Below are 13,359 nucleotides of genomic sequence, written 5' to 3'. Positions count from 1 at the left end.
GGGTCCGGCCCGCCTCAGCTCCCTCCCCCTCCGTCGCGTCGCCCCGGGAGGCCGTCGTAGTTCCGACGAAAGCGAAAGCGGGCCGGACAATGGAGCCAGGGCGGGGCGGCGCAGGCGCACGGCGAGCCCCGGGGCCGCGCTTTTTCTGCGCGGGACGGAGTGGCGCGGGCGGGAGCGCTCACGGGCCGGTAACCATTGGCGGGCGGGCGGGCCGGCTGATGGCGACTCCGGGCAAGAGGAAGCGCGGCGCCGGGCAAAGGGCCGCGGAGGAGCCTCGCGCCCACCCGAGCTCCCGCAAGCAGCAGGCCCCCGAAGTCGTCGACTCATCTTCGTCGTCGTCGGGATGGGGCCAGTTCTCCAGGGCCCAGCGCCCCCTGCCCCCGAAGTGGCTCGTGGATGGCTCCATCGTCCGCATTGCCATGGAGAACTTCTTGTAAGTGTGAGGGGGACGATAATGAGAATAGTGATTGTCGCTAGGGCATTGGGTAAGCGCGCTTACCGTGTACCGGGCACTGTTAGCACTGGGGTAGGTACAAGCCAAACGGGGGTGGGGGGGTGGGCGGGGACCCTGGCCCAAGTGGGCTCACAGGCTCCATCCCCGTTTTACAGATGAAGAAACTGAGGCCCAGAGAAGGGAAGTGACTCGCCCAAGGTCACGCAGCAGACAAGTGGCAGAGGCGGGCTTAGAACCCGTGACTTTCTGACTCCCAGGCCCGGGCTCTGTCCACTACCTCATGCTATTCAGGTGACACAAACCACTCTCCCGTCTCTCAGTCCATTTCCTCATCGAGATGGGCCAAATCCTCTTAAACCACGACATCCCTCCCTCTTAATTGGTCACTACCCCTCTTCACAGAGAGATCTGGCCGCTTCACTCAAACTGTGCTGCCCTAGGGGTCCTGGTTTTCCCCCATTTCTTCTCACTCACGGGGAAAGGGAGAGGAACCGCCCCGCCCCTTGTCTTCCTGGGGCACTTTTAAACCATTTTACCCCCAAATCCGATCAGTGGTATTTATTGAGCGCTTACCGTGTGCAGAGCACTGAACTGAGGGCTCGGGAGAGTAAGGTCTACCAGAGTTGGTAGACACATTCCCTGCCCACGAGGAGCTCATAGTCTAGAGGGAGCCCCAACTGCAAAGCACTATGGTAAGTAAGGGGATAAATACAAGATGATTTGAACCACCGGAGGTCCTGAACCCCACAGGCTCCTAGTCCAATTGGGTGAAGACAGATACAAACAATACCAAGAGTGAAGTTCCAAAATAAAAAAGTTACAGATTAAAGACTGAGATCGCAGTGGTACAATAAAACAACTGACAGTTATTCCAATAAGTAAAATAACAAGTCCTGCTAGGGAGGATTCAGTCCTTAGCTGCTCCAGGCAAGAGGTTTTAGTTCCAGCTCATGCAGGCTCTCCAGAGTTTTGCCCACCATAAACGCCCAATAAATACGATCGATTGATTGAAAAGGTCCGAAGGTATGTCCTCCAGTTGATGATCATAACGTTACTTGGTAGGCGCTTACTATGTGCCAGCACTGCTCAGAGCGCTGGAGTAGATACAAGGTAATCAGGTTGTCCCACGTCAGGCTCACGGTCTTAATCCCCATTTTCCAGATGAGGTAACTGAAGCACAGAGAAGTTAAGTGCTTTGACCAAAGTCACATAGCTGATAAGTGACAGAGCCAGGATTAGAACCCATGACCTCTGACTCCCAAGCCTGGATTCTTTCCACTAAGCCACGCTGCTTCTCCAGTTGTGCTGGTCTGCAGCCGGGTGACTGGTTTGGGCATGGGGCAGACCTGGCTGGCCTTGCGACCTGCAGATTTTAGCAAGGGGCCAGACTATTTGAGTCCCTTGCCCTTTCTGTCCATCCACCACTTTTCAAGGGCCAGGGCTTCCATTGTAGTGGTCTTCGCAGTAGCCCTGGAGCTCCTGATCTTGTAGGACCTTTGGCCTGATGCGGTTAACTCGATATCTGCACCATCTGTTTCTAAATGATTGTCAGCGCAGGGGGCTCTTTAGTGCCGTGGGAATCTGGCATCCTGTTGATGGAGTTTTCCTCCAAAATCTCCCCGTCTAGACTGTAAGCTCGTTGTGGGCAGGGAAGGTGCCTACTAACTCTGCCGTAGAGAAGCAGCGTGGCTCAGTGGAAAGAGCCCGGGCTTGGTAGTCAGAGGTCATGGGTTCTAATCCCTGCTCCACCCAATGTCTGCTGTGTGACCTTGGGCAAGTCACTTAACTTCTCTGGGCCTCAGTTATCGGTAAAATGGAGATTAAGTCTGAGCCCCACGACGGACAACCTGATCACCTTGTATCCCCCCCCCAGCGCTTAGAACAATGCTTCGCACATAGTAAGCGCTTAACAAACGCCATCATTATTATTATTACTCTCCCCAGTGCTCAGTACAGTGCTCTGCACACAGTAAGTGCTCAAGAAATAACATTGATGATGGTGACTCGTTCATTTTGCATTGCTTACTCTCTGCCCCAGTGGAGGGGTGGTTAAGGGAGGGATTTAGCAAACTGAAGGGCTTGATTGGACTGTCGGGCCCAGTTGGGTGTATGAGTCGGGGGGCAAGGTATTAAATGATACATGTTGTTTTTTGGGGAGGTTGTAACCCCGGTATGTCTGTTTACCCCAAGGACTACTATATGATTCCTGTTATGCAGTTGATGTTCATCTCTTCCAGGAGCTCTGGGTAATGTTAAATGTCAGAGTAGTGGCATTTATTGAGCACCCAACTGGGTACCGTCCACTGCACTAAGTGCTCAGAAAGTACAAAACAAAATGATATTTTCCCTGCACAGAAAGAGCTTACATTCAAACTGGGGAGGCAGCCGTAAACAAAGGGGAGGCAGCTGTAAACAAAGTTTCAGAATAATCAAAATGATCAGATATACCATTGAATAATGATATGTACCGAAGTGCCAAGGGTGGGTGTAAATCAGGGATTTCCAGTTTCCTTGAGTGCATTCTGTGTTACAATCATGTTCCTCTTCTGTCCGCATTCAAATCCCTTTATACCATAAGACGTTAAACTCTTTAGAAACCCATTTTCCACTTCCTCCCAGAATCCTTTATGGCCTATGTCCTTTGCTTGTGGCATCTGTATTCCTGTCAGCAAAGTGTGAGATCATTGTGACATTAAATGTGTAGGATGTGTCGCATCTTAAAGAATTGATGTCACAATTTTTTTATCAGTAGCCCTCTGTCTGTCTTTATAATAAAACAAACCCCTCTGGGTCTACCTCAGTTGTTGTCCTTGTTCCTCCGAATTGATTGTTGTTCCCCTGGGCAAGAAGATGTTTGGAACCCTTTGTTTTGTATATTCCAACCGTGTTTGCTTTACCCTAGTCCATATCTACCGGGACATTCATTCATTCATTCAATCGTATTTATTGAGCGCTTACTGTGTGCATAGCAGTGGACCAAGCGCTTGGAAAGCCCAAGTTGGCAACGTATAGAGATGGTCCCTACCCAACAATCAATCAATCAATCGTATTTATTGAGCGCTTACTGTGTGCACAGCACTGCACTAAGCGCTTGGGAAGTCCAAGTTGGCAGCATATAGAGACGTCTGATGAAAGAGTTGTGTATTATGATTCGCCTTGAACAGTTTGATTTCTTTGGCTTTATTCATTGCTTCAGTGCTGCCCAGGTGGTAGGCTTTGCTTGGGCCCTTGTTTATGCCATTTTGAGCAAACTTTGTGGCTGCTATACCCCCTCCATTTCAGCCAGGTTGGTCCTTGAATGACAGGGGCATTATCAAATGCCCCTTCTACCCTGGTCTCTACGTAAACACCTTCAGAGGTGGTCAGGCCCTACCAGAGAATGCACTTAATAATTGTGGTATTAAGCACTTACTATATGTCAAGCACTGTTCTAAGTGCTGGGGAAGAGGTAATTAGGTCAGACACAGTCCCTGTCCCACACAGGGCTCACAGTCTAAATAGGAAGGAGAGCAGGTGTTGAATCCCCATTTTACAGATGAAGTAACTGAAGCACAGAGAAGTCAAGTGACTTGCCCAGGGCCACACAGCAGGCAAGTGGTAGAGCCGGGATTAGAACCCTTGGCCTCTGACTCCTGAGCCTATGCGCTTTCCATTAGGCCACATTGTCTCACCTTCACTTGGAGGGTGAAAATGTTGCATGTCGCTGTGGCACTTTTTGGTGCCATCTAGGACGTGGTCATTGAATCACGTCTGTTTTGTTTCATAATGGCTGAAAATGATCTTGGGATGTTGTTTTTCAGAACATATGATATTTGTGAAGTATCTCCAGGGCCTCACTTGAATATGATAGTTGGAGCTAATGGAACAGGAAAATCCAGCATTGTTTGTGCTATTTGTCTTGGATTGGGAGGAAAACCATCTTTCATAGGACGAGCAGATAAGGTAAATTGACATCATCATGTACTTTTAACATCATATCGGTTTCTGATTATTTTTCCTATGGGTCAGGCGCACATATTGAACAGATATAAAAGTCTTCTGAGTACTACAAGCCCTTAAATTGCCCTTTTGGATTAAGAAGTTACTAGATCACTTATAGGCAATAGAAGTCTGGAGAACATTGAACTTGTGTTTACAAACATCAGGATTTTGAAAGTTAGTTTCCATGTTTACATAGCTAAGCGCATAATATTTACCCAACCTGTATTTAGAGTGTCTATTGAGATTAATACCTGCCCTTGCTTTCTCTGCCTTTAGCCTGCTCACCTCAAACTTCCAGGTAAACCCCAGGTTCAGGGTGGGAGGGTGGGCTACTGCGCTTGGGACTGAACTTGCTGGTTTGGGGGCCCAACAACAGCCTTGTCACGGATCTAATGAGGCTAGATTGCTTCCCTGCTGCAGTCACTCATTCAGTCAGTGGTATTTACTGAGCCCTTACTGGGTGCAGAGCACTATATTAAGGGCTTGGGGAGAGTACAGAGTAAGTAGACATGATCCCTCCCCTCAAGGAGACTCCCATTCGGGAATCCATCAGTGGTATTTATTGAGTGCTTACTGTGTGTACAGCACTGCACTAAGTGCATGGGAGAGTACAAACCAACAGAATTAGCAGACGGGTTCCCCGTCCATAATGAGCTTATGGGAGGCTTAAATAGGTTTGGGAATCTGGGGTACATGGCTCTGTGTCAGTGCTGGGCTGGGGTTTCTCTTGCTCCTGGCTTATTGAGCGGCCTTACCCCCAAATTTGATAGAGTGACATGAGTGTGCAGCAGCAGCAGCCATGCATACCCAAGCTCTGGTTTGGGGCTAGGCTGCATCTGGATGCAGAAGTTTGGGAGTGGAGCCAGGAACAGAGCCCAGTCTGAAACCAGTTGGGAGCCAGACCACAATCAACATGCAGGGCTCCCAGACTTCGGTTTGTACTTCAGGGGGTTCTCTGACTTAGAGTAGGCCGATCCACGTTGGATGCTTCATGGGGGCAGGGATGGTGTCTTCATTGTTAGTCTGTAAGCTTGTTGTGAGCAGGAAATGTCTGCCAACTCTGTTGTGTTGTACTCTGCCAAGTTCTTAGTACAGTGCCCCACACATAGTAAGCATGCAGTAATTACTGTCGGTGAGGATGATACCCTCCCAAGCACCTAGGAAGACGCTCTGCACCGAGGGGCTCAAGAAACTGTGATGATCGACTGACCTGTCTTTTAGCTGATTGTACAGTTCCCCACTCATGGAGAGACTGGTGTGGTTCTCAGCCAGTCCTTGGAGGGCAGGGCTGGTGGAGGCGGGACTGTGGAGCTCTGCTCTGCCCCATTCTTGACATCAGAACAACCTGGCCTGTTCCACACATGGAGCATAGCCCCTCATAAGTGGTTGAAGCAGCTGAGAGAGAACTGTTTCCGCATGCCAGCCTCGTTGAGTGTGCCAGGTACCTTTCAGCAGAAGTGAAACTCGTCGTTTGCCCGTGAAACTGTTTGCTCATTAGCAAGCTCAAGATCTATTTCAGTATTTTTTTATTCTGTCCCAAGCCCACTTGTGGTTTTATTTTTCTGATGGAAATAGTTGCAAGCACTAGATATAGTGGGGGGCCCAGACTGAGCTCCCTCCTTCCTCTCCCCCTCCTCCCCATCCCCCTGCCGTACCTCCTTCCCCTCCCCACAGCAGCTGTATATATGTTTGTACATATTTATTACTCTATCTATTTTACTTGTACATATTTAGTATTCTGTTTATTTTGTTAATATGTTTTGTTTTGTTGTCTGTCTCCCCCTTCTAGACTGTGAGCCCGCTGTTAGGTAGGGACTGTCTCTATATGTTGCCAACTTGTACTTCCCAAGCGCTTAGTACAGTGCTCTGCACACAGTAAGCGCTCAATAAATACGATTGAATGAATATATTTTTGGATACTGAGGTTGACAGGATTCTTGTCTTTGCCACTTTATTCACTGTGAGACCTTAGGTAAGCCTCTGCTTCCTCATCTTGCAAACCTCAAGTGAATGAGAACATCTGATATGTGCTTAGTACAGTGCTCTGCACACAGTAAGCGCTCAATACGATTGAATGAATGAATGAATCTGATAGTGTCATTCATTCATTCAGTCGTGTTTATTGAGCACTTACTGTGGGCAGAGCATTATGCTAAGCGCTTAGAAAGTACAATTCCTCAGTAAAGGCAGTCCCTGCCCACACCGGGCTTACAGTCTACAAGGGGGAGGCAGATGTCAAAACAAGTAAACAGGTGTCAATATAAATAGAATTATAGATATATATACACATCAAAACAAACAGGCATCAATATAAATAGAATTATAGATATATACATGCGTGCTGTGGGGCAGGGAGAGAGTGTCAGTAGTGCAGATGTTCAAGTAGAGCCATACTGAATTTTCCCTCACCTCACTTTTCCTATATATGTGATTTCCCAGTGTCCCAATAATAGGGTTAAAACAAATGTCATTTGGTCACAGTCTGATTCCCTTACCTAGGTCCTACCTAATTTCTTTCAAATGCCAGACCAGTGCGTCCATCCTAATTGGCGTGTACATGTATTTAGTTTTAGAAAATAGGCATTTTGAATTAGTTTAGACACTAGAAAAAAATGTTATTCTTTAAAACAGTAGCTCAATCTTTTCTCCCCTCAAGATATTGGGTTTTTTTCCCCTTTTAAGGCACATCTATGAATTTTAGTAATGTCTAGTGATTTTTCAGGTTCGAATCACATTTTCCATAATGAACATTCAGGATCATCAAATTTTAAAAGAAAGTTAAAGTCCATTTGTAAGTAGTACTTCAGTTGAATGAGTAACTTGAGCTTGAAGGCCCTGTTAGGGTGGGAGAGAGATAGAAACACTGAACCAAGAAATAAGGAAAGGGTAGATGCCTTCATCCAGTCTGTGTCACGCTTGATGGATGTTGCAGAACACTAGTTGAGGAACTCTGCTGCTTTGAAGGATAAGAAGCTCACTGTTGGGGATAATCTGAACCAAATGGCAGGCTACCAAAACTGCTTAACTAACAGCTAGTCCTTATGGAGGGAGCTTATCAATTTGTGGGGCCTTTGAAAACCTTTGTTTACTTTATTATGGTATTTAAGTGCTTACTGTGTCAAGCACTGTTCTAAACACTGAGGTAGCTACAAGTTAATCAGGTTGGACAGTCAAAGTAGGAGGGAGAACAGGTGTTGAATCCTCATTTTACACTTGAGGAAATGGAGGCACAGAGAAGTTGAGTGACTTGCCCAAGGTCACACAGCAGACAGCTGGCAGAGCTGGGATTAGAACCCAGCTATGAAGCCTTGTCGTAGCTCTCTTGCTTGATATTTGAGCCCGTTGCTGGGTAGAGACAGTCTCTATATGTCCCAAGCACTTAGTACAGTGCTCTGCACACAGTAAGTGCTCAATAAATACGATTGAATGAATGAATGATATCCTAAAAAAATAAAGATTTCCTATGTCCAACCCTTCTCCACCCTCTGCCCCAGGAACCATCAGTGTCAGGGTGTAGTACCTTTGTGGGATCCTAGAGCACCTGGAGCATGGTGCCTGTGAAAGCATTTTTGTCCATTTGGGTACATCCCTGTAAAATAATGGTAATAATTTCTGAATTTATTTGCCTTTCAATTGACCCATTGGACCTGATTTAACCACTCATTTGACATTTTTGGTTCCATAGGTTTCCTCCTTTGTGAAGCGGGGATGTATCAAAGGCCTGATTGAAATTGAATTGTGAGTATTGAAAAGGTCCAAAGTACACTTTTCCATTCAACCTCTTAATTTATGTTCATGGACTGCAGTGCACTACAGGTGTTGGCTTTAGCGAGGGCTAGCAATGTGGATCATATTTTGACGGTAACAGTTTAAAATAGTATGTCAGTATATAGATCATTTTTCTTTATGATTGATTACACCACTTACTTCTCAAGAAATACCAATTGAAAGCTTCGGTTTTTGCCCCAGTGAGTCAAGGAGTATTTTGTTAGAGGAAAAGCATATTTTAAAAAAGGGTACATCATCTCCTTTGGCAAGCATAATTTCAGCTGCCGTTGCTATTGCCGACGTCTTTTCTTTCCACTAGGTAAGCTTCCAGAGAAGATAACAAGTAAAACATTCCATCATTGTTAAATATTTGAGAATTTGCAGTTTGTGTGGTGATGTGCCACCCAAAGAAATAGACATGATCTTCAGTGCTGACCTTACAAAATAGGTAGTGTATAGACTGGACATGAAGAAGCAGTGTGGTCTAATGGAAAGAGCACAGTCCTGGGAGTGAGGAGACCGGGGTTCCAATCCCAGCTTTGCAGCTTGCTTGCTCTGTGACCTTGGGCAAGTCATTTAATTTCTCTATGCCTCCCTTTCCTCCTCTATCAAATGGGAATTCCTCAGCAGTTCTCCCTCCCCTTGGACTCTGAGTCCCCTGTGGGATAGGGAAGGTGCTTGGCATATAGTGAGTACTTAATAAATACCCCCCTCATTATTAGTTTGCTCTGTCAATCTGTGGGGAAGCCCTGAGGCAACTGGGCAGGTTCATAGCCTGGGCTTCCAAAGGAAGCCATTGCTCTAATGCCTGTACACCTGCAACCTGCCACTCTTGGGGAGATCTCCAAAGGGAGTTCCAGGTAGGAGGAGGGATGTGGAAAAGGGGTCTGCAGTGAGATCGAGGTAGCTGTTAGAGGAGTGAAGATGAGCAGGGCAGCAGAGTGAAATGTGGACTGGAATGGGGAGAGACAGGAGGTGGGGAGGCTGACGCAGTAGTCAACGCGTGACAAGATAAACGCTTGGATCAGCATGGTAGCAATTTGGATGGAGAGGAAAGGGCAGATTTTAGCAGTGTTGTGAAGGTAGAAAGGAAAGAATTCGGTGACAGATTGAAAATGTAGGTTGAATGGGACTCAGTCTTCATCCTCATTTTACAGATGAGGGAACTGAGGCCTAGGGAAGTGACTTACCCAAGGTCAGTTCGGCAGAGAAGTGGCAGAGCTGGGATTAGAACCCAGGCCCATGCTCTAGCCACTAGGCCATGCTGCTTCTCATGGCCTATGTGTTCCAGCTCCTTCCTTGGCCAGAGCTCCACCTTTGGATCAGCCTCGCTTTGTCTGTTGGCAGCAAGGGGCCTGGCCTCGGGCGGGTTGGTGGGGGGTGGGGTACTGGGCTGGGGGCCACCCTCTGGCCCGCTCCCACCTCATGGTGGAATCAAAGAGCTGCGTCGAGTAATGCCAAGGTTATGGGCTTGTGAGTCGGGGAAATGGTGGTGTTATCTACAGTGATGGGAAAGCCTGGGGGAGGACTGAGCCTGGGGAGATGAGGAGTTCTGTTCTGTTTTAGGTCATGTTAAGTATAGAAATATGGTCTTAAATTAGTTAAATTGAAGTTTTCTCAGTTCATGTAAATATAATTAAGGTAATTGTATAAAAATAATCTTGCAAGTAAACTTTTTAAAATATCAAAATAATCAAAACTAAGGTAACTGGAAAGAGTGAAAATTGAGTTAAATTCTGTTGAGTCTTTTCTGTGGTTTCTGGCCCTTGTAACTAATTACTTTTTTGTTAACTAGGTTCAGGGCTTCCGGGAATGTTATCATCAAACGGGAAATTCACAAGGCAGCCAATCAGTCTTTCTGGTTCATTGATACAAAGTCCGCAACTCAAAAAGTAGTAGAAGAGCTGATTGCAGGCCTAAATATCCAAGTGGGCAATCTTTGCCAATTTCTACCTCAGGTATGAAGTAATTGTAAAGATTGAAAAATGATTTATGTAAGAAAAAAATGCGTATAGTTTTGTAGTAGAATATTTGTTAATCGGATAGGATAGTATAAAATGTGTTCTTATTGAAATTTGGTAGATATTGCTAATAATTCTTACAACTGTCTAGTTTTTAGGCTATGATTTTAAATTACAGCTGCTATCGTTAAAAATTAAAAACTGTTCGTTTGCTACTTTCATTTTTACTAACTTCATAGATTTTAAAAATAATGAAGACTATCTTTTTTTATTTTTATGGTATTTAAGTGGTTACTATGTGGCAGATAGACACTGTACTAAGCAGTGAGGTAGAAACAAGAGCATCAGGTTGGATGCAGTCCCTGTTCCACATGGGGCTCAGTCTTCACCCTCATTTTACAGATGAGGGAACTGAGGCCTAGGGAAGTGACTTACCCAAGGTCAGTTTGGCAGACAAGTGGCAGAGCTGGGATTAGAACTCAGGTCCCTCTGACTCCCAGGCCCATGTTCTAGCCACTAGGCCATGCTGCTTCTCATGGCCTATGTGTTCCAGCTCCTTCCTTGGCCAGAGCTCCATCCTCGGATCAGCCTCGCTTTGTCTGTTGGCAGCGAGGGGCCTGGCCCCGGGGGGGGATTGGGGGTGGGGCGGGGTACTGGGCGGGGGGGCACCCTCTGGCCCGCTCCCACCTAATGGTGGAATCAAAGAGCTTTAAGAGCTTATTCCTCTGCTCCTCCCCTGATGCTAGTAGTTTCAATGGGGGAGGGGGGAAGGGGGACAGATTTGCATAATCTCTTAAAAGAAATTTTCCAATGTTTTTATTTTTAAAGATGGTGATACAAAGATTATAAGAAAAATTCAAATTCTTTTACAGTGGATTAAATATTTCAGGAAACAATCATAATTGAAAGGTATAGTGAGAGACTTTGAGTCGGATGAAAATCCTCCCCTTATAAGAAAGAGGCTCAGAGGAAAGTGCAGCGAACTCTAATTCATCCAAAGATAATGAGGAGTCAATAATAACTGGGTAATTGAATTCGCACATAATCCTTAAAATTCTCAAAAATGTATTCTAGTTTTTCAACTGCTTTTCTCTTTTTTTTTTTTAATACCCGAATATCTTGCCAGTAATGAAATTGACTGATGCGAGTTTCGGTTTGAACTTCCTGCCTCTGTTCAACCTCTGGTGGAGGAGCAAAGCGTAACTGCCACCAGGTGGACAACAGGAGCAACCCACAGACTGTAGTTGAAACAGTGCTACTTGCTTTTCTCAGTGATTACAATATTTGCTTGTAGCATTTATCGTGACTTGTATTAGGCTTAAATTTGAATATTATAGAAATATACATTTTAAATTGTTACTTTTTGGTTTTTGTAATTGATAGTAAAAGGCAAATAAGTCTTCCAGGGTAATGAAAATGTATGTGGTGAGCTACATAATTCGGTCCGATTTATTGAGCGCTTAATGTGCAAAGCACTGTACTAAGCGTTTTTACATAAGTAAAATGTGAGCTGGTTGTTACACTGAGTGATTTGACTTTGCCATTAAAATAGCATATTAATTACATGTGGTAAGCACCGAATACCTGAGAGGCCTAGAGAACTCATCAGAAGAAAAGCTTTTAATTTAATCTTCAAGCTACTGATTTTTTTAGGGTATTTGTTAAGCTCTTACTATGGGACTCACAGCTTATGTAGGCAGGAGAGTAGATATTTAATCCCCATTTTACAGTTGAGGAAACTGAGGCGCAGAAAAGTGAAGTTACTTGCCCAAGGTCACACAGCAAGCAACCGGCAGAGCCAGGATGAGAACCCAGGTCCTCTGACTCCCAGGCCCAGGCTCTTGCCATTAGTTTGCGCAACGTAGTGGAAGTATAAATATATAGTGTTCTGTGACCATGGGGTTTTTTTAAAGGAACATTTTAGACAGGTTTAACTTTCAAATATAACAGTTTGTTTTTAGTAGCTTCTTATGTTCAAAGCTTTCCACCTACTAGGCTCATTTTGTCCTTCTACTTCTAGCACAACTAATATTCATTCACAGATTGACCTGAACGAAGCAAGTGTGGGTGGCTCAGTGGTCGAGCAAAGTCCACTGTCCATTGCAATTTAGTTGGTTTATGGTTTTTCTTGCTTTGCCCTCTTTCTTCCTTCGTACTATTTTCCTTTAAGCAATTTCACTCATTACTTGCGTCTCCCCCAGAGCTCCGCTTCACGTTAGCAGCTCTGATAACGTGTTTGGTGGGAAGGGTACCAAGTGACTCTTAACTAAAAATGACTGTCCATTTCATTTCTCTGTCCTTACGTGTTGTGTCCTAGTTGACAGCTTAGGCTTCATAAGAATTCTTAAATTGCTCCATGTTCTTAACCCAACCTCAGGCAAATTTCCAAGAGCGCTAAGTGATGAAACACCTTTACATCTGCAGTGCCGTGTTTCAGAGCTCCTTTACAGAAAGTGGCAGAACGCAGCAAAATAAAAAGGATGGAGTTTGGAAAGGGGATTGCCTTATCGGCGTCCTTCTTTACTTTCTGAGGAGAACTGTGGGGCAGGAAGCAGTTGGCCTTAGTCTCAGGGAGTGTTGGGGACGATGCAGGTTGGGAAAACGTTGATTCTGATTCAAAGTAATAATAATTATGGTATTTGTAAGCGCTTACTATATGCTAAGCACTGTTTCAGCACTGGGGTAGATATACATTAGCATAGACATTTGATTGAATATATGACCACTTGTCTCCTTGACTTAGTTTCAGTCTAAAACTTAGGTGTTTTAGTTAGGTAGTCAGAGTGGTTAAATCTTGGACTAAGTGGTTCTGTATTTGGAACTTCTTTTTCTGGATTAACTGTTGTGCTCTGCCCCTTAGAAAGTATCTATTTCTTTGTCCCCATTTTCGCTTTTGAAAGTCATGAAAAATCTCTCTGTGATCCTTGGAGGGAAAAACGGTAGAAGGGGTGACGTGTGATGTTCATGTGTGCTGTGATGTTATATTCAAGTAATCATACAGATGTTTAATTCTGATCTTCTAGGACAAAGTTGGGGAGTTTGCAAAACTCAGCAAGATTGAGCTTCTTGAAGCTACAGAGAAGTCAATTGGCCCTCCGGAAATGTATAAATTTCACTGTGAACTCAAAAACTTCAGAGAGAGAGAAAAAGAACTGGAGGTATTTAATACTAGTAGTACAGAGAAAGCTATCATTT

At 45.1% G+C, this 13,359-nt stretch overlaps 1 protein-coding gene across 2 annotated transcripts in view; it reads left to right on the top strand.

Annotated features, from left to right (window-relative positions):
• Positions 1 to 284: 284 nt before the first annotated feature.
• Positions 285 to 13,359, top strand: part of SMC5 (structural maintenance of chromosomes 5) — a 57,914-nt gene continuing 44,839 nt past the window's right edge. The window contains exons 1-5 of one of the 2 annotated variants that reach the window (XM_038769900.1): positions 285 to 433; positions 4,255 to 4,396; positions 8,121 to 8,173; positions 9,999 to 10,161; positions 13,188 to 13,322. In XM_038769900.1, the coding sequence (XP_038625828.1) occupies positions 420 to 433; positions 4,255 to 4,396; positions 8,121 to 8,173; positions 9,999 to 10,161; positions 13,188 to 13,322 (507 nt within the window). In that variant the 5' untranslated portion in view covers positions 285 to 419. Of the gene's footprint in view, positions 434 to 4,254; positions 4,397 to 8,120; positions 8,174 to 9,998; positions 10,162 to 11,039; positions 11,190 to 13,187; positions 13,323 to 13,359 lie in introns of those variants that run through there. The other variant, XM_038769899.1, reaches the window with a different exon arrangement.

Source organism: Tachyglossus aculeatus, chromosome X4 (genome assembly GCF_015852505.1).
Source record: "Tachyglossus aculeatus isolate mTacAcu1 chromosome X4, mTacAcu1.pri, whole genome shotgun sequence".
NCBI classification, from domain to species: Eukaryota; Metazoa; Chordata; class Mammalia; order Monotremata; family Tachyglossidae; genus Tachyglossus; species Tachyglossus aculeatus.
This window is presented reverse-complemented; position numbering and strand designations above follow the sequence as displayed.